This window comes from Eleginops maclovinus, chromosome 3, assembly GCF_036324505.1.
Source record: "Eleginops maclovinus isolate JMC-PN-2008 ecotype Puerto Natales chromosome 3, JC_Emac_rtc_rv5, whole genome shotgun sequence".
NCBI classification, from domain to species: domain Eukaryota; kingdom Metazoa; phylum Chordata; class Actinopteri; order Perciformes; family Eleginopidae; genus Eleginops; species Eleginops maclovinus.
In genome coordinates this window covers 22,166,337-22,187,677 of record NC_086351.1, presented here as the reverse complement: position 1 = coordinate 22,187,677, position 21,341 = coordinate 22,166,337, and the positions used below count along the sequence as shown (strand labels likewise).

Here is a 21,341-nt window from a genome sequence, read left to right as displayed (position 1 = left end):
TCCGGATATCAATAGGGAGCTGGTTACACCTTTTTTTAACCATGATAGCAATCAGGGTTGTTTTTGCAAAGGGATACTTGAGTCCCATTCGCAGTAGGAGGAGCAACTGATAGGGTGTCCTGGATGTAGGGAGGGTCTGATCCATCACAGCACGGTAGGCAGGTACCAGTGTCTTGAAGCAGATGGCACTTGCAGGTAGGCAAGCCAGGAGGTTGTTGCAGTAGTCAAGGCGTGAAATGACAAGAGCCTGGACCAGAACATGTGCCACCTTCTGAGTCCGAAGTATCTCCTTGATGTTGTATTTTCAGAACAGTTAGTCGTACAGCATCCAACGAGATTGCTTGCGGTTTGAGTCGGGGACAAAACATAGGTGCCGGTGTTGATAGTCATGTTGCAGATGGGGGGGTCCTTCACTGAAAGGAAAAGCAGTTCTGTCTTGTTAGGGTTGGTCTTCAAGTGGTGTGCAGACATCCACGGAGAGATGTGAGTTAGCAAGCAGATATTTGTGCAGCCATCTGGGGGAAATATCAGTTGTGTATCATCTGTGTAGCTGTAGTAGGAGAAGCTATGAGAGCAAGTAAAAAAGCCGAGTTAAATGGTGAAAAGAAAAGGAAGAAGGGGAACATGGACAGAGCCCTGAGGGACCCCGTTGTTTGGTTGACAAGGGCCAGACACAGACCCTCTCCAAGTTACCATGTAGGTCTTTGAGGTAGGATGTGATGTGGACCAAGAAGCTTACAGAACAGGTTTTTTTGTGGCCTGTGCATGTCTGATTTTATTAATAGTCTTACTGTGCTCTCACACTGGACACAAAGTTAAGATTTGCATCTCTTTACTCGCTCGAGTTTCGCTGGGCTTGCAGTTGTGTTTACTTGCGTCATTCAAACTAGACGCGGTGGCGAGGAGAGGAAGGGCTTATCTCCATGTAGTGACTACGGTAGATACCAACTACAACAAAGGATTTCTTGCCGGGAATTAATTGTATTACATGTATCAAAAATGATGCCTAAATATCTACATACTGATACCAATTAGAAAAATCATTAATTAATGCTTTGAAACTAGACTGCAGGCGAAACACTTTTAAAATGTGTGTTTTCTGAATTGAGATTGGAACGATCAGGCTAGGCTAAGCTAACATTTAATTGATCTGTCCACACCAACAACAACGTCATACAGACATAAATAAAGCAGCGATGGCATTCACCTTGCCATAGACAGTCTGTGGTTTGTACATTTATAACTTTTCTCAGTTTCTTAACAGATATGAGGAGCTGTGAGCTCTTTCTGCTGTCGTCCAGAGCCAACAGCTACTGTTTGGTTTTCTTTTCAACGTCAGGCTGATATCTTCACCGCGGATTGGCTAACAGCGTCATGCGAATTTGACACTCGTGTTGAAAAAATGGAACTCCCTCGAAGCCGCGCCACGACAACCGTGTCATTTTTGCATCTATCCGTGTCTTTGCATTGACTTTTCATGTAATCGCGATGTGCTAAAAATCGCATCGCGTCCAGTGTGAACATACCATAAGTAAGTGATCTCAACAACTTGTAGTGCTTTGTTCTGGGCTGCACAGTTGCCTTGTGACCTTGTAAATTCTGTTTCAAATAGTGTAATATTTCGGCTAGACAGCTTGGGAAAAAAATGTGGGTGGCAAATCAATAATTATATGCAAAATGCATTAACTCAATTAACATGTTACAGACAAATCTAGAAGTCGTAAAGTATATTAAATGTTATTGTTTTCATGAAGTCCATGGTCCAGTTTCAACTGTTCCTGCTAAATCCTGAACCCTCATAGACATTATCAATGTCACTTGAGGTCTCACCATGTGTGAGGGCTCCCAACGCTGTTGACTGTTACTGCACTAAGTAAAATCCTGTTCCCTGGACATAACAAACTTACCCTGTATTAAGTTAGATGGAGTGATGTTTTTGCTGATATAAGTTCCGTCAGACAAAATCTAATTTGATGTAAAATCTGGCTATTGTAAGACAAATGTTTAACACATAGTTCTAGTACACTACATGTACGATTAAGTTTAAAAGGAAAACATCTCACTGAACTTATTGATGTTTTCTTCAAAAGAATTAAAACGTCTGTGAAGGAGTCCTCAAACTCTGATTCCACAGCGAGACGGCCCTGGGCCCTCAAAGGAGTGAGGAGTGAGTCGGTGAGTTCACAAGGAAGCACATGGGAACCAGGCCCATCTGTTACTCATGAAGGTCTATCACAGCGGCTGCCCCATCCCGTGTACTGTGGTAAACTACTGTTTATATGTAAAGCAACTGGTAGTTTGTCAGCTTTGTTCAATCTAGCTGTCATTGCTACATTGAAATAAATGTAAAAAGTTCACAGTTTTTTTTAAATGTATGTAACTAACTTGGTCACGGATCAGAATCACACTTATTTTATTCACTCAAAGCTGTACAAACAGCACTCATGTCCAGTGCTGGGGTTGGATTTTTTCAACTGTTTGTTTAACTTTCAGTGTGATTCATACTGGTCATCCTACATTTTTGTCTTTTATTCTTTCCATATCACCCCATATGGGTACTTGTTGCTGGATATATCTTAATTTCTATACAATTCCAGATAAGAATCCAATTAGTCACCCATACTCAATTATCCCTGTTTTTGGTGTCTAGGATGGCAGTTATTTGTTTTATGAGTCCTACATGTTCAGTATTGGTCTCCATCGTGTCAACAGAGCCCAGGCGTTTTATCAGAGCCAATGGTGTGACCATGGAACACTTATTTAAGCATCTTTACACTGGCTTAGAAAGTGTAAAGGCCCTATGATCGTTTATGTGCAGCATTACATCAGTTCTTTTGTTGTAAAGAAGAACATCAGTCGGAGCCGTGATGGAAGCTGGCGCATTTTAACTCATATCAATATTGATAAGGACAACTGATTTGAAGTTGCAAGTTTCCGCACAGAGCAGTTTGTTGTTTCGATGTATAAAATAGTTGAACAACACGCCTTTAGTAAATGGTTTTACTTGTTATTTTCCATAACAGCGAGTTTGTTAAAAGCTACTTAAGTGGCTTCATCTAAAAACCTGACGGCATAAGTACAGTTAAAGGCCTATGGGAAATGAATAACCAGTTTCTCTGTGCTCCCTTAAACATCATATCCTGAATGTGGCGAAAACTTGGATATTCATGACCGTATTCTATTTTCTGATGTCAGTAGTTAAACTCCCTTCTCTACTGTTACTTAAACTAATCCGGCATTCAAAGTTGCAGACAGCACAGAGCACAGCGCTTTCAGACCAGGCCAATCCAATACTGTCAAAAGTGAGAGGGGTAGCAGTGCCCCCTTCATACTTAGACCGATCCTGGCTTTGTCTTAATCTGATTGGCTGAGTCATTTTCAGATTGTATTTTTTATTTCATATTGTGTGTGAATGTGCAAGCATGTATAACTATTTTAGCACTCTAAATGTATGACTCTACACGTTTTGCTAAAAAAGTTAGAAGTAAACTGACTTGTTTCATTCAGTGCGCGGTAAGGAGGCTAGTGTGAGCATGAGACTCTAACTAAAAAACGGTTTTATTATTAAAACTACTGCCAAAAAATATTAGGCCACTCTGTCCAGGTTTGAATTTTAGACCCAGTATGTCCCTTTTCTCTGCTCATGGCCCAAAAACTTCATTAACATTACAATGTGTGTTAATGGGCCCTCTGCCATATAAACACAGCTCTCCCTCTGATTGTGAAGCTCTTAAAGTAAGGGATGAGAAATAATTTATAAAAAATGATTGGGCTACAAATAAAACTGGGGGGCCACAAACATAATTGAAGATTCAGCAACTAATGTTTGTCTAGAAAACAGACTATGGGAAAAATTGCCTAAACTTAGCTGTTTTATGTGTTTTGTAGAGGCAGCCCCCTCTTATGGTGAGACCCTTCAAATAAATAAAAAGGCGTGTTGCCAGTGGAATCTAGATCCGACCTGTCCGGAAATGGGTAGTCTGGGATTTATGAGACATTCAGCTGTCAGCTGGCTGGCCCATGGCTGGGAGTGAGAAACTGGCTGTATGTAATTACTAGCCTTTTGCCCAGTATTTTGTTAAATTTGATCAAAATATTAACAAAACCTTCGGGAGAAGTCCATTCCTACACATCTGACATAACAGATATACTCTATTTTTAATCAATAGAGCTGTGTTCACACAGATGTAAAGGCTCTAGTAGTCACGCTACACATTCATGACCAGGATCCAAAGCATGTAATCGTGCACCCTTTTTTATATCAGACTTTTGTGGCTTGTGCATGAAACTGATCCACAAGCCTTCCTTACTGACACTAACCAGAAAAGGGACCAAATTCAGACAATTAAACAAAATGATCGACCATTAAAAACAATTAAGACCATAGATATTCCAGAGGGTGCAAATAACAAATATCAAGCCAAATAAATTGATTAACCTGACATTTAAGAGCACAATTAAACAGTTGTTAAAACCGTACAAACTTCAGAGTGGGCTGCTTCCACAAACAAACACATTTCTGCAACAAAAAAAACACAATGCCACGTCGGTCTGCACTACATAGCATCATTTTTTCCTTGGATATATATTGCTGTATGAGAAAAAAATTGATGTTTTGCCACAAGAAATACTGTATTATTTACTTCCAATTACATGTGTTCATTAATACACTAAAAGAGGTAGTTAAGTGTACTTATACCTTTTACGTGGTGATGTCACCGTCCCTTATGGCCCCTCCAATCAAAATGTGTTCTTATTGGTGCCTCCCTTTTTGATATGTTTGTGTCTCAATCACAGTGAACACAAACAGCCTGTGTACCATCAGTGCACATGTTTGCTGTTAACTAACTGTGTTTAGGTGATCGCTACGACTATGACTCGCTGCACATGCCTCAAGTATCAGTGTTGGTACAAGTGGAACTATTTGGATGAAGATGAAATGTTTTAAATGCTCAGGTGCATCTTGAGCTCACTCCACGTCATGTGCATTTGGATCTTTGCCTTGTATGCACCTGCTGTTTAGTCGGAACATATCTTTAGATTGCAGCTCCATGTCACTCTTTACCAAGAACTGTCTTACTGAGTATTTACATGGGAACTGGTGTCTTGGTTTCAATCTTTTTTGGATTTTGTTGTTTACATGTGAAATCTGGTTATCCATAACCCTGAATACTTCATTCTAACTGGATCCATGTATGTATGTTTAACAAATGCAGGTTCCTAAATAACACATTTTTATTTTGTGTTCGCTTCAGACCCTTAAGAACATGTTATCTAGTTTAAAGTTGAATGCATCAGGCGCTCTTTAAGGTCTATATTCAGAGTTACAACCTTTTTGCTATGGTAAAACATTTCAGGTTAATATTTCTGGGCTTCATGTTCAACCATTAACACTATGGTTGTGTAGATATACAAGTCTGAACCACTGCCCCCACCCTAACCCACCTCTCACACACGGACATGCAGTCACCCAATGCATAGAAGTGTTCCACAGATCTCTCTCTTCAGTATATTGTACCTATGTAAAAATAGCCCTAGTTTTGTTTATTGGTTTTCTTGGAGGCCGTTTATTTTCCTATACCTTGTGTTTCCTTGTATATGGGGTTCAAGTCAAGAATTTCATTGTGCAGGAAAACTTGTTTCAACTGTGCAGAGGACAATTAGCACTTCCTTTGGATAGGAATGGCGATTACGTGATAAAAAACACAAAGGGAAAAAAAGCAGCATTTATATGCCTTTATTAACATTTCTGAAAAGTCAGAGTTAAAGCATATTGTCACTACATCAGTCAAACTATAATTATGTAAATAAGCACTTTTTTTAATACTAGGCTTGTCTCTGACTGAAGTGGTATTGCATTCGAGTTTAAATAGATGTGTTTGTACCCACACGTAGTTAAGAGGCGCTTCTTTGTGGCAGTGTTGCACAACTGTTGGTACATCACAGTTGGCTCAGCATTGTTTTTCCTCATCTAAACATCATGTGAGCAGGCAGTATTAGTTTGTGGCAATTCTCTGCCTGGATTGACTCCTAACCCTAAACCCTAAATATTGTTGCATAATAATGTAACAATATTTAGCATCAACACAACATTGATGGAGATTTGACAGTATGCAGAAAACTAGAAATTGTCGCTTATAAAGACATACTGAGCAGTCATCTGATTAAAGTCAGGAAAGATGGGAATAAGGGATGATGAATAGAGGAGAGAATGATTTTGAGGGGTAGAGGGGTTTGAGATAGGAGGAAGGATGATGAAGGAAAGGGGGAGGAGAGAGTGGCTGGTAGGGTGGGTTGGGTTGCTAGGGGAGAGTATGTCAGACTGCTGCTGCTGAGAGCCTGCCTGCTATTGGAAGCTACTTGCTTAGCAGGAGAGAGGCGGAAGAGGAGAGAGAGAAGTAGCTAATGAGTATTGTAGGCTGGTTGCTGAGACAGCACTGGGTTTATTTATAGAGTGCTGGCCAGCCAGCCCTTAGATACCAACAGCGAATCAGCTGACAGAGAAAGAGGGGGCCCCGGCCAATGGCAGCGCAAGAAGGGGGATGCCAGATTGAGGAAGTGCTGTGAGTGCCTCTCAGTCTCTTAAAGAGACGGTGCAGATTTCTCAGTACTAGGCAGATATTCTCTCTCCAGCAGTGTCATATCTCTGAGCAGGCCGGGACCGGAGCACCACAACAGGCCCAGAGACCGTGATTGAACTACCCTCTCTATCTCATATCACACAACACACAAATACAACTCCATTTAGGCTCTTATGAAATTCATGTGTGGAAAAAATCTATTGAATATTGAATAATACATGTTAAATGTAATGTTTAGAGGGATAGAAATATAGCCCTGAAAATCTCTTTTACTTTGACTGTTCTAATTTATCTATTTACATCTTTGTAAACCCAGGTTGGCCATGTAGGGCTTTCCACATAGACCTAGTATAGCAAGCGTCATCTGCTCTGATGTTGTCAACCAGCTTGTTAGCAGGGCCCGTCCGTGCTGGACTTCTCCATCCACCTTGTTGTGCCTTGCTCTGAGCTGACGTTTGGCCGTATTCAGCTCTCACCTCGTACCTCATCTTATTGAATGAGAAGCTCTCATCAGACTCACGATGCTTTCCTGCTGCTTTCTCAATACAATCTTTATGCATATAGATATACATTTACTGTGATGACACATCGTGCAATGCCCTCTAGTATACCCCCTCATCACCTGCAACTCCCCCCCTGTACATGGTTTAAACACCGTTATCAAGTTTGAAGATGACCACAATGTATTGTCCTGGCACCTCATTCCAAGAGGACAAAGGATCTTATTATTGGAACTGAGGTTTAGAATGCTGCCAGCTTCAAGGTGTCCGCATCTCCAAGGACCTCAACCCCTTAAACCTGGTCAAGCAAGCTCACCCTCAAATTCTGGTTTACCACTACCACGTTTTTGTACTGGTTAGATTCTTAATTCATATTGAGTCTTAGTTATTATACTCTGTGTAATTACAATAAAGCTACATGTAATCTAAATCATCTAAAGCAGTTTTTTACAACATGGAGTTGCTGATTTTGCATTCAAACTTATTATTTCATCACATGCATTGCTTAAGGTCAACCTCAGTTTTCATTACTCGCTTTGTGCCATTAGTTAGTTAGTTAGTGCTGCTGCCTATCCTGTTACTAGTGCATTGCACATTTTGGGATTTACTTGTACCGCTGCGTCTCTGGTTTCAAACTCTATCTCTGTCAATGCACGCAGTCCACGGTAGCACCGCTAAAGTCGCACACTGTGTTATCCAGAGGTCATCTGTGATTTTTAAACCTGGTGGCAAAGTGGTTAGGGGCTTGGCCTGCGAACTGGAAGGTCACCAGTTCAAGTCCCCGAAAGACCAAGTTCTACCGTGGTGTCCCTGAGCAAGGCACTGTTCCCTACACTGCTCCCTGGGTGCCGTACATATGGCAGCCCACTGCTCCTAAAACTAGGTTGGGTCAAATGCAGCATTCTCGAATTTCCCCACGGGGATTAATGAAAGTACATCTTTTTTTTTTTTTAAATCTAAACCTTCTTTTCGGCATTTATAAACATTGGTTTTCCCATTTGTTGTTGATATTTCCCAGCTGCCAGAGTGGAACCATCCCCCCTTGACGCCTTTTTACAGTATTTCACTGGTTGCTCATTCAGAAAGAGGCTGCAACCTCCATCCCTCCTCCCAGTCCACAAGCTGGAGGAAGAGAAGTGGTCAGCAGCCCAGCCACTCCCTGTCCACTGTAAATCAAAGCATCATTAATTATGCAGTTAGCCTCTCTGTATTCTTACTCACACATGTCCTCTTTTGGTTGCTAGCTCACTTGCTATGTGAGGTTGCAGAACGTGCGCGCACTGGCTGACACTTTTATATAATAATAATTTAAATAGAATAAAATAACTGTCCTTATCATCCTCTGCTCACTTGTCCTTGAGCCATGATGCTCACACAAACTACCGGGTGTGCGTTACACATCCACAGTCCACCAGCATTTGCTTACATTGAAAGGTCAAAGAGCAGCTGATACTGCTCACTGATTGGCCATTACAAACTCTGGCTCTGATTGGCTGTAGAAATACGTGTTGATTTGTCACCCCTTTCCTGAGAAAGAGGCAGACTTGTTTTGTTTGCTTTACAGGAAGAGACTGACCAATACAAAACTCAACAAGTATCATGTTGTTTTGTTGAGCAGATGTGGCTTTTGCAGTGGTTCTGTTTGCTCGGCCCAGTTTTGGCCCTCGCATTAGATGAAGCCGGTAGAGATTTCTTTGATTGGTTGTTGTGAATCTGCTTCAGATTTTCTCAACTGCATCATTTTTATATTTCTTGCATTTTCAAAATAATTTGACAAGGCCAAAACAAAGACTGTGACTTTATTATCAAATAATAAAGTCTTACATTTCAGGGATAAGGGATAATGGTGCAGATTGTTGGTTCATTTAGCAAGCTGGCTGCTGGTGGTTGCCTTTTTAGTGTGTTTAATTGCACCTTTTACCAGAAATATTTAATCTGCACCCTTGTAGCACCCGCAAGATTAATCTTAATACCATCCAGATCTCGAATAACATTTTACTAAACAACAATTTTGCCATGTTGGTGTTAAATAGTCCATTCTTCTGCACATCAGCGGTTGCACTACGACCGGAACGTTACTATGACGGCAGCACTGATTGAGGTTCTCTGTAACTGTCTTTTGACATTTTATTGTCCATTAACACGTCTTTAAACACTGAATATAGAGTTGAAAGTTCAAAACATATAAGCACTTTGGCGAGTTATGGCATAAATTGTAAAACGCTAAATAATCACTCGTAGAATTTCTATGATCTACATTTGGGGACAGCATCATCTTGTTTCCTTTCTTAAAGGATGGTCCAGGGTATACTAAGCTTAAGGGGAATTTAAAGGAAAACTCAAGCTCCTTTCCTTTTATCCAAAGAATCTGAACAGTTCTTATCCTGGCTTCCACTTAGATTCTTCCGGACAATTTGACCACAACAATCTCCTCCTGCTGTTTCCTGTAGTGTTTACTTCCTGTCTTTTTCCCTTTTAATGTTTTTCTGGCAGAGGAAAACGAATGTGTTTGTTGTACACTGCTGACATTATATTGACCAAACTTCTTTCCGTGGATTGATATGACTGCACATAGAACAGTCTGCTATCCTTGGCAACGGTATGCTATCTAAAAAGAGCGATGTCCAAATTGACCAATTAGAATCAAGTGTTTAACCAAGCCATGTAACAAGAAGTGGAGAGAAGCTAATTATCATATTATGTACCACTAATAAGGAAAATTGCTTAATAAATATAGGGCTTTTGGATCCTCCTTAGCCTGTTTTAAATCTGTAGATAAAAACCTGAAAACAAACTAGGAACTTTTTGCACAAAATACATTTTTGGATTTGGGTCGATGTCACCATTGGATGTATGAATTTGTTAATCGTTTTATTAAGAGCCTTAAGAGCTTCAGGTGTTGGTCTGTTTGCTGAGTAACAGGAGAGGTCAGTACAGAAATGTCAAATGTGTGTTAGGTGTCATTTTAAATATTATTTTTCAGTTTTGTTTATGACCAGCCCAATAACGTGGATGTTATGTGTGGATTTAAAACCAGATAAACTCATGTTTCAGCTGCCAGTATCGGCTGGAGCTTGTAACAACTTTTCCTCGCTTGGATTTTAATACATTTTTCACATGGCAAACCTACTGCTGCATGGGTTCAAAATGTTTTGCGTGCTTTTGGAACTGTATGTCTTGTAGATTATGTATTGCCAATATGTAACATATTAATTTGTGACTTTTTCTGATCGGTTGTGGGGGAAAACAGAACAGCCAAGTGTCAACGATGGAGGCAACTGATTATAATGTCTGGGGTTTCCCTCTCTAATCATGTCTCTCTCTCTCTTCTCCCCCCCCCCCCAGGTGTAAGCAGCTCAGGATGTCCGCCCACCTCCTCCTCCTCCTCCTCCTCCTCCTCCTCCTCCTCCACTGCCCAGGGATTCTCCCTCGCTGAGCCAGCCATGACCAGCCAGCACACACATACACACCCCTCCTTCAGCTCCATCCACTCCATGGCCGAGCAGCAGCAGGTAACACACACACACACACACACACACACACACACACACACACACACACACACACACACACACACACACACACACACACACACACACACACACACACACACACACACACACACACACACTGTCTACCTGTTTCACCTGTTGATCGTCATAGCAGCACTGCAGCCAGAAGGATGTGTTTAAATTCATGTTTTTTTATATAGAATTTGTTGCCAAGCTACTGACAATGAGACTGCTGCTGTGAGATCCTCAAGGGAAAAGGGTTATATGTAATATTTTTCATTAATTTACTGTGCTAAAGAACGACCTTTGAAGATGGCAGAACGTTTGCAAAGTCGACTGCTTTACCAAATATCTCTACATTCTGTTACTGAAAAGGCCCAAATACTTCTTGAATTTGCCTAAAACGTTTTTTCGACAGTTTTCGTCATCTCAAAAACCTCTAGGGGAAAGCTTCGACAAGAAAACTGAGCAAATATCTTCATAATATCTGTTGGCACTGTATGCTTTACACATAATCCATTAGATGTGTTTATCTGGAGATTTATAGGCAAGGAATGTGGTTCTGGCCATTTTTCAGGAATATGTACAGGGGAAATTCATAGTTATGGAGAAATGTCGAATCTCACTGGCAAATTAAATGTAAAAAACAATACATTCATACACTTTTACACTTTCTTATTTTTATATATCTTATTGTATCTTTTATTGCCCTTGCTTACTTCTGAAGTTTATATGCTACATAATATTATTCTAAATTAAAACAACTGTCATGAAAACCAATTTTCCCCCGGGATTATTAAAGTGTTTCTGATTAAGAAAAAAGACAAGACAAGAGTTGGAATTTTGATAAAACCATATAACATGTAAATAAAAGTATAAAGCCTTCCTTGGTTGTTCCATAACAGTAGAAGTAAAGTCCCGCTGAAATATCTTTATACACATGGTTCAATCAGATGAGCTTCCTGGTGAAGCAGTTTTCCTCTTGGAGCAGAGCAACTTCTTGTCCTCCAAAGATAATCCAGGAGTCATGGGAATTTGCTTATCCCATCAACATGTGATCTTTGGATTGGAGCATGTTCCACCAGCCACAAGCATTTGACTCCGACAAGGTTGCATCTTGGTACCGTCTGTGGTTGCTGCACAGTTTGTACGGCCAGGGCTGGAGGAGCATCTCATATGTGGAGAGGATCCATGTGTGGGGGTGTCAGCACCTCTAAAGTGTAAAACCACAGCATGCTCTCAGAGGACTATGGGATTGCTGATTGAGTTGAGGGAAATAATCTAATTCCAATCTAAAACATGATGTTCACCATGGTTAGGGAAGCAGTCTTTGTATTAGACCATGGCGATGATGTAGATGCAGTCTGTGTTTACCTGACAGTCACCTCTGTATGGAAAGAGAAGAGATCATGGCAGCATGAGGGGCTCTGAGGAGCAGATGAAGAGGGGTTGAGGCCCTTAGCCGACAAAGGCTGCTCAGCTTAACATATCTTTGTGAATATAAAAAATTGTCAGTACTTTTGAAACCATACCCAGTCCTGTGTATGAAGTGCTGCTGCCCTGTGCCGTGCAGGTGCTGTCTGATATGACCATACTCCAGCGGAGGATCCCCCCCAGTTTCAGAGACCCTGCCAGCGCACCACTGAGGAAACTGTCTGTTGACCTCATCAAAACTTACAAGCACATCAATGAGGTAAGACACACACACACACACACACACGCACACACACACGCACACACACACACACACACACAAAAAAGGGATATGGGTTATATAATATATTCCATACTCAACACCACTTACTCAACAGAACACAATCCTACTAAAGTATATATTAAATAAAGTCAAAATGAAACTGCTGTTAAACTGCCATCCAAAACCAATGTCTGTTTTCTCATCTCAGCTGATTAAACGGACTCCTAGTCCCTGAAGAACGATGCTAGTTGCTAGTTTTGGGTCCTTTCTAGATGGGCTTTGAAGCAGAACAGGGTCCTAATCTGTTCTAACCCACAGGTGTACTATACTAAGAAGAAGCGACGGGCCCAGCAGGTCCCTCCAGAGGACAGCAGCACCAAGAAGGAGAGAAAAGTCTACAACGACGGCTATGACGACGACAACTACGACTACATTGTCAAAAATGGAGAAAAGTGGCTGGACCGCTATGAGATAGACTCGCTGATCGGGAAGGGCTCCTTCGGACAGGTGAGGGGAAAATCTAACTTACGGAAAAAAATACTTAATTTACCAAAAGTAAATGTTCTCATTGTGCGTAAAAGCCCATTTAAGAATCATATGTATTCTATATATAATATTAGGACTATTGATGCATTAATGTGTTCATCACAGCTGTTAATTACTGCTAGTCATTTTGATTACTTCTGATGCTGCTGGATATTTGATCTTATAATTGTACATCACAATTTTGTATGAGCTAGTAATCTGAAGATGTAAAGTAAGTGATTTTGTCAAATAGAAATATAGTGAGTAAAAAGTACAATATTGGCGTAGAGGAGTAGAAGTATAAAATAGCATAAAATGGAAATACTAAAGTAGAGTACGGTCATCTCTAAATCATACTTAAGTATACGACTTGAGTAAATGTAGTTCACATTATATAGGTAAGTGTACAGCTAAAAAGGTTTTTGAAGTGGTTATTAAAAAGACGAGGAAAAAGATGATATTGTCAACCGGGTTAAAAAACAATACAAATGAAATCAATAAGAACTTCAATGAATAATAAAAAAACGTGCCCTGCTAAATTGGTGTCTTAAACGTAGGTATCTTAAGCGTCCTGGAAAGTGGGACCATTTTCTGTAGTTGACTCATTTATATACAAGCCAGGCTCCAATCATATGCTGCATCTAATGAAGAAAATGAAACGTGTTTCTGGCATGGCATGACGAATGTGTCGATGTGTGTCTGCAGGTGGTGAAGGCCTACGACCACCATGAGCAGGAATGGGTCGCCATTAAGATCATCAAGAACAAGAAGGCATTTCTAAACCAGGCTCAGATTGAACTACGCCTGCTGGAGCTCATGAACAAGCATGACACTGAGATGAAATATTACATAGGTAAGAAGGACAACAGACACGAGGTACACTGTGAAGGGAAGGTACAGGGGCCCTATTCCGCTTTTTGGGGTATTCCCTGTCCAGTAGTGTGTTGTATATATATTTAATTTAACACATACTATGACAGCACAACAAACTGGTTGGTACTATGAAAGAAAACATTTGATGACCCCTTATCTCACCTTGAATGTGACACTTGGAATTCAAATAGCATTTCAATGTAAAAGCCAACCCTTTAAAAGTCTGTATTGTACAAGAGATGATTCAGTTCTCATGCTAACCTGCTTCTTTGTCTCCCATCTCTCTCTCTCTCTCTCTCTCTCTCTCTCTCTCTCTCTCTCTCTCTCTCTCTCTCTCTCTCTCTCTCTCCCTGTGTGTGTGTGTGTGGGTGTGTGTGTGTGTGTGTGTGCAGTCCACCTGAAGCGTCACTTTATGTTTAGGAACCATCTCTGTTTGGTGTTTGAGTTGTTGAGCTACAACCTGTATGATCTGCTGAGGAACACCAACTTCAGAGGCGTCTCCCTCAACCTCACCAGGAAGTTTGCACAGCAGCTGTGTACAGGTGGGGGCCTGGACACACTCATGATTCACATGTGCTTTTAGCTTCTCGTCGCCTGCCCTCAAGTGGCGGGATAAAAGAATGCACTTTTAAATCCTCATCAAATCATGAAGACTGAATGTTGCACATCACATTACATTCTGTAGGTAAGAATGAAATAATTTTTCAACGACATTGATGCGTGTTTTTGTCCACAGCATTATTATTCCTGGCCACTCCAGAGCTGTCAATCATCCACTGCGACCTGAAGCCTGAGAACATCTTGCTATGTAACCCCAAGAGATCTGCCATCAAGATTGTGGACTTTGGATCCTCTTGCCAGTTGGGGCAGAGGGTGAGCATTTATTAAAGTCTATGTATTAAACCACAATAATATGTAAACACTTAAAACTTGAACCTTTTTTTGGTCTAATGTGTTAAAAACTCTGCATTTACAACATTTGCATCTGACTTTATCCGCAGTATTTTGTGTATCTGGAAGATTTTAATGCACAAATAAAACAAAAACTATAAAAATAACACATTTAGGTGAACTAATCCTAATTTGAAGAGTTCATTTTCCAAGAGGCAGCAACAGACTGTACCGTCGCTCTGTTACTGGAACATGGCTCCTCCTAGTGGACTGCCACTGAAACAGCAGGCAACCGCGGTACTTTAAACTGTAATCTGTTACAGTTACTAGTTATCTGTGATACACTTTGACCTAATCTGGTTATCAAAATATTAAATAATTGTAACTTGATTACTTTCCATTACTTTTTCATTACCTCCAAAATAAAATGTAATGCACATAAATAGAAAGAGAAACTAAATGTCAAGTAGATGTTTTTTACTTAAGTGTATTATATAAGACAACAGAACAATGTAACCTTGAGAAGAAGAAACCAAGATATTTAGGATCAAAAAATATTTGATTTATAGAGAAACCTGCCTTTCATTAAGCATATTCAGGCAGTAGATCTTTGGCAGCAGCAACATCCTGATTAATGACTCCTGTTGTCACACACATATATATATATATATATATATATATATATATGTGTGATCCAGTACTCCCCAAGCCTGTAGGAAACTCTCATTCATCAGTGACTGAAGCCTTTAACTGAAGTATGCTCTACAGTTGATGCAACACCGTGGGCTGGAATTGAGTACATAAAAGAAGCTTCAAGGGCTAATAAAAGTAATGTCTTCCTGTCTATCCTCCTCTCAGATCTACCAGTACATCCAGAGCAGGTTCTACCGCTCTCCGGAGGTGCTGCTGGGCATGCCCTACGACCTGGCCATTGACATGTGGTCCCTGGGCTGCATCCTGGTGGAAATGCACACAGGAGAGCCTCTGTTCAGTGGCTCCAACGAGGTGAGTGCTCACACTCAACATAAACTATTCCCAAAGTGTGTGAAACCGTTCGTGGGAGGAATTGATGAATATATATTTGTATCTAGTATGAGAAGATTAGACACATTCTACATGTTGACGTGTGTGTGTGTCTGTAGGTGGACCAGATGAATAAGATTGTGGAGGTGTTGGGGGTTCCACCCGCCCACATGCTTGACACGGCCCCTAAAGCCAGGAAGTATTTTGACAAGCTGTCAGACGGCCTGTGGACAGTGAAGAAGAACAAGGACATCAAGAAGGTATCTGATCCATTTACAATCCTCTTCCTCCTTCTTGCACAAGTTTATGGGTGCTGCACAGTTGATTTTGTGATACATTTATTGAAAACGATTAATCACAAATGTGTATTTTGGTGCAAAGTGCAAATATTTCCATGTTTCAGAGCAGCAAGTACCTCCGTTATGTGTGTGTTGGTAATGGGAGGAGCCTGAAATCATTTTCTTCTCTATCTTTATATTTGTGTTTGGTGTGTTTCCAGGAGTATAAGCCCCCGGCCACGCGGCGTCTTCATGAGATTTTGGGTGTGGAGACTGGAGGCCCAGGGGGCCGCAGGGCAGGGGAGCCGGGACACGCCCCCTGTGACTACCTGAAGTTTAAAGGTGAACAACACCACACTGAGGGGTTGCATTTACATCCATATAAATACAGTCAATATGGCAGACTCCAGATGAATGGGGAAGTGGCTGTCGGCAGGCTGTCATCAACGTCCATGTTCAACATGTGTAGCAGGAACAAAAAGAAGGGGGATCCATCCTCATTCCCTGCATATTTTCCTAAATACTGTGAATTCACAAACAGTTGAGGTTGAATGATTTTTTTCCCATTGTTCCAGGTGTTCAATTCCTTATAATGTATCATTAACACTCACAATTGTTACGGAAACACCACACACACACCTGTGTGAGCTGAAGGCATAGAAGAATTGATTTCATTTAGCCAGTAGATCTCATCCAAAACACATTTCAGACTCGAGTGTGTGGAGCAGAGGCTCATCTCTTTACCCAGTCAGCAGCCAGAACAGAACAGCTGTTCATTAAGTGGAAAGTCAATTTAGGCAAAAGCTTTATTGGTCAACACAATGTGCAGGTAACACACTCCATATTGACCTATTTCCTGTGGCTAAATATTATCCTCATCATGTCCCTTAGATCTGATCCTGCGCATGCTGGACTATGACCCAAAAAGCCGCATCACGCCATTCTACGCCCTGCAGCACAATTTCTTCAAGAAGACGACAGATGAAGGAACCAACACCAGTTCATCTACGTCCACCTCTCCTGCCATGGACCACTCCCATTCAACCTCCACTACTAGCTCTGTTTCTAGCTCTGGTAAACACACAAACACACGTAACCATCTCTGGGTAGCAGTGTGTACTGCTGTACGGAGTCTTGCTGTCCCTCAGTAAGCCTGAGTTTAATCTGGCTCTGTTCCGTCTCTAGGTGGCTCCAGTGGTTCTTCCAATGACAACCGCAACTACCGCTACAGTAACCGCTACTACAACTCCGCTGTTACACACTCAGACTATGAGATGACCAGCCCTCAGGTACACACGGCTCACACACACTGTCCTGGAATACACTCACAGCAGGAGTGAAATATAGCTCTGCCATCTAGAATACCAAATGTCAGTTTAGGGATGTATTGTGCAATATTTAGATGTGTCAGAGTAATCACATTTTGATCATATTAAAGATCCTGTCCAAGCCATTTAAATGTGGTTAAAGGAACCAAATGTGAAAATGAATCATGGTTTAAGCAGACCATTATTTAGCAACCTTAGAATAATGGAAAAGAGAGTTGCAATTTGCAAAAAGGTGTGAGTATTTATGTAGGTGAAAAGCTTCCACACCTCACTCCGTACCGTATAACAGACGTTAAAGCACTGACCGCATGGGGGAGTTATGGTGCCACCAATCCCTAAAGTGAAAGGGACCCTGTCGTTGTTCCTGAGCAGGATTTGTCCCCTCAGCAGATTGTTGTGTTGCTGTTAGTTTCACCCTGAATGTGTCTCACCCCCCTGACTCTCACCCCCACAGGCTCCCTCCCAGCAGCAGATGAGGATGTGGCCAGGCAGTGATGGTGGAGGTGGGGGTCAGGACCCAGCATACACCCAGTTGCTGCTCCACAAGCCGGCTGCCTCCCAACAACACCAGCGCCACTTCCTGGACGCGCCCCACCACCCGCACCCGACCTACTCCCACCACGGGAACGGTGGGCGTGGCCTGCGGCAGGGCGGACAGACGGGCATCGGTGGAGTGGGGGGCCAGCAGGGATCCCCGCCCCAGATGAGTGACAGCATGGATGTGGGCGTGTCCCTAGGGCTGCACCACCTGGGGGCGGTGTCTTCCATGGAGGCCTCTCAGTTCGGCTCGGCCTCCCTGCCCCTCGCTCTGCCAATCGGACTGTCTGCCTTCCGGACTCGGACGGCCCCCACCGCCCCAGGGCCACAAGCCCCGCCCCCTGAGGACTACTACCCTGCGTCCAACAACAATAACCCCGCTGGGGGGGGCAGAGGGAGGCCGGACTCAGACGAGGGGCCAGCCAACTCTTGATAAAACCTGAACCATGCCCTAAAGCCATACAATTTTAACTACAACTACTACAACTACACACACAGCCAGAGTTCAGAGACAAAGAGGTGAACTTTGTGCTGCAGGAGACAGTCTGTACTGCATGAGAGGAGGAGGAGGAGGAGGAGGGGGGAGGAGGAGAAGGAGAGGAGGAACAGGAGGAGGATGCTGGGAGAACTCTCCTTTTATCCCGTTTTAGTTTTTTGTCTTTTGTTGCGACTGTAATTGGAAAGGAATGATTGTGACAAGTTTGTTTTTATTAATATTATTATTATTGTTGTTTAATATTATTTGATTTTTTCTCGGGTTTGAGGAGTTGTGTGTTCTACTTGGTTGTTGTTTAAGCCTGGAGAGGAGGAGGAGGAGGAGGAGGACGAAGAGGAAGAGAGGGGCCATGCTTTTCGATTTTACCTCCATTCAGATCACCTGTTAGTTCCGGCATTACAGTTTTTCATATTTACAGTCAACACACACACACACACACACACACACACACACACACACACACACACACACACACACACACACTGTTGCATCAAGAAGACGGAGGCTGGTGTGAAGGGAGGAGACAGCATCTCGCTTGGTTTGGGACTCATGGATCGTGTTTGTGTTAAACTCTTTTTCTCCGAGTTTTTTTGCTGCCTCCCTCTGCTGCTCTCTATCCCCCCCCCCCATATATCACCCCAGCTCCAGCCCCACCCACCTCGGCTGTGACAGAGGACGGAGAGAGGGAGGGCGGTGGAGGGAGGAGAAGGTGACGGGACACTCGTAGGGATCTCCTTCTCCTCCAAATCCCCCCCCTCCCCCGTCCCCGCCCTGCTTTCTTCTTTCTCTCCTCCTCCTCCTGTTGTTTCTCCTCCAGACAGCTCCTCCTCTCTGTGCTGCTAATCACCATGACAACTGGTCCGGATTGCTGCTAAAGATCCAACACAGATCAATAAAGAAATAAAAAGAAATAGAAACAGAAATTTAAAAAAAAACTTTTTAACCCTTCTGCTTAAGAGAAAAGGATAAAGTAAGAACCACTGCATCTCAATGTATTTATTACTATTTAACAAGAAAAAACAAACTGAAAGTAACCCTTTTTTCTGCTCTTCTTTGTTTGGTTGCCTTCTTTCTGCAGGTGAGCTCTGATTGGCTATTGTAACAGTGACAGTAACTGGTGACATGGGAATGCCACCGGTTGTGGGGGCTGGGTGGAGGGGAGGGGTTTGGGGCAAAATAAAGTTGGATATATAATAAGAATAAAGAGTATACTTTTGCACACCAAAGTTAAACAAACATCAGATCTCCGCTTTTCTTCCTACTAATCTACAAACTACCTTTGTTCCTCCTGACTTCACACTGTGGCCAAAGACACTAGGGAGCTTAAAATATTCACTAAAGATAAGAAATAAAATAAACAATCACATCTTCAATACACACTCAGCCAATGTGCCGATCAGACAAAGACTGAACACATTGATCAAGGAAGAAATCATCTTTCATAATAAGTTGAGCTTTTAAAGGTGCCATATTACACCTTTTGGGGGTTTTCCCTTTCCTGTGAGGGGTTATCTAGGTTTTGGTGCATGTAAATGGTCTGCAAAGGCTAAAATCCCTCTGTTCTCTCCAGAGGGAGTTTCTCTCACACACCCTCCCCCTTGCCTGAAACGCCTCCTTTGTTTACTTGTCTAACATAGTGAAATCTCTATGTTACACTCGCGTTTTTAGCGCTACAACACATTGCACGTGATAGGCTAAGGTTTGGGACATTTCCGACAGATCCGGCCAGCTAACCAATCAGAGCAGACTGGGCTCTGGTTTCAGACAGAGGGTGAAAAGAGGTGCTGCAGCACAGGCAGTATGAGAAAAATAAAGAGCTTTTACATAAAGTAAACATGTCACAGAGGCACAAAATACAAATATGAACCTGAAAATGAGCACAATATGTCCTCTTTAAATTTATCGGATTTATAACAACTAACATATATATTGAACTGTATTTTTCCTTCATATGGTCACATTTCTCGAGATGAAATACTTTTGGATTTATCTTTAAACATAGGTAATCTAATGTGAAATGCTTAAAGTTAGAGCTCTATGTCGGAATAACTTCAAGGTGCATACAATTATTCAAAGTGACAATCTGGGTGGATTTTGCACCACCTGAAATAACTATTATCTACTGTTTATCATTTATTGTTTTCATGATGCAAATCCCGATGTTGGAGAAAACCCAGCAGACAGCAGCAGCAGAGGAGACAATCTGCTGATAGAAACGTGTCAGAACTGACGGCTACATAACTGATCTCAGAGCAGGGGATAATATTTAATGAGCTAATTGTCAGAGAGAGGTCATGTTTTTATTGTGTGACCCAGTTTCCATAGAAGTGTGCCATGTTCGGTTTGCAAGCCAAAGTGTAGCATGTTGTGAAATGGTGGGAAGTCTAGTTGATGATGGTCCACACACTCTAGGGCAGACTCATCGATACACAGTTTACTGTTTGCTTTGCTTACAGTCACTATCACCATGGTTACCAGGGTAGAACCCTTTGGCAAGCGGTCACGCTCCTGACACAGGCCTGTAGCACAAAGTAGGACCACTGCTGTATATCACCATGGTAACCTATGCTGACATCACATCTGATCACATGATCACTGTTAATAACAGGATTTTCTAAACTGATTTAAAACATGGATAGTTAAACTAAAATACAGCTAAATATGACGATCATTGGAAATAACAGGTCGAGTGGTGGTGCATTATAGAATAACACAGTGTAAATTGCTCCCTTTTGATGTAAAATAGCATTTTGGTCTAAGACAGGTTGCCTGGCAGTAACTACGATTATTTTTCTCTTTGTGCGATGGCCTTTATTGTCATTTTGTTTCTCTTTGCATTCATTTGATTACCTTGAGACTCATGGCCTTTGCCTGTTTATCCCCTCTAGAAATACATCAGTGGCTTACTTTCAATATTTGGTACTTTTTAATTATTTTTCACTGCCTCAGTAATATCACCATTTCCTCTCATTTCCAATTTCCTTCTTTACCAAAAGGCAATCATTGTGACCTGTATACCGAAAATGATATTGATAAATTCAATAGTTCCCTTTTTCTACTTCCCATCCCCATACTTCCTTGCTGGGACCACTAACATCTTT

The 21,341-nt window shown here is 41.9% G+C and overlaps 1 protein-coding gene across 2 annotated transcripts in view; it reads left to right on the top strand.

Annotated features, from left to right (window-relative positions):
• Nucleotides 1-19,470, top strand: part of dyrk1b (dual-specificity tyrosine-(Y)-phosphorylation regulated kinase 1B) — a 38,631-nt gene extending 19,161 nt beyond the window's left edge. The window contains exons 2-13 of one of the 2 annotated variants that reach the window (XM_063878922.1): nucleotides 10,427-10,593; nucleotides 12,167-12,286; nucleotides 12,608-12,796; nucleotides 13,520-13,667; nucleotides 14,080-14,229; nucleotides 14,424-14,560; nucleotides 15,437-15,583; nucleotides 15,721-15,861; nucleotides 16,101-16,221; nucleotides 16,771-16,953; nucleotides 17,065-17,168; nucleotides 17,662-19,470. In XM_063878922.1, coding sequence (XP_063734992.1) covers nucleotides 10,427-10,593; nucleotides 12,167-12,286; nucleotides 12,608-12,796; nucleotides 13,520-13,667; nucleotides 14,080-14,229; nucleotides 14,424-14,560; nucleotides 15,437-15,583; nucleotides 15,721-15,861; nucleotides 16,101-16,221; nucleotides 16,771-16,953; nucleotides 17,065-17,168; nucleotides 17,662-18,177 — 2,123 coding nt within the window. In that variant the 3' untranslated portion in view covers nucleotides 18,178-19,470. The remainder of the gene's footprint in view (nucleotides 1-10,426; nucleotides 10,594-12,166; nucleotides 12,287-12,607; nucleotides 12,797-13,519; nucleotides 13,668-14,079; nucleotides 14,230-14,423; nucleotides 14,561-15,436; nucleotides 15,584-15,720; nucleotides 15,862-16,100; nucleotides 16,222-16,770; nucleotides 16,954-17,064; nucleotides 17,169-17,661) is intronic. The other variant, XM_063878923.1, reaches the window with a different exon arrangement.
• Nucleotides 19,471-21,341: the final 1,871 nt, after the last annotated feature.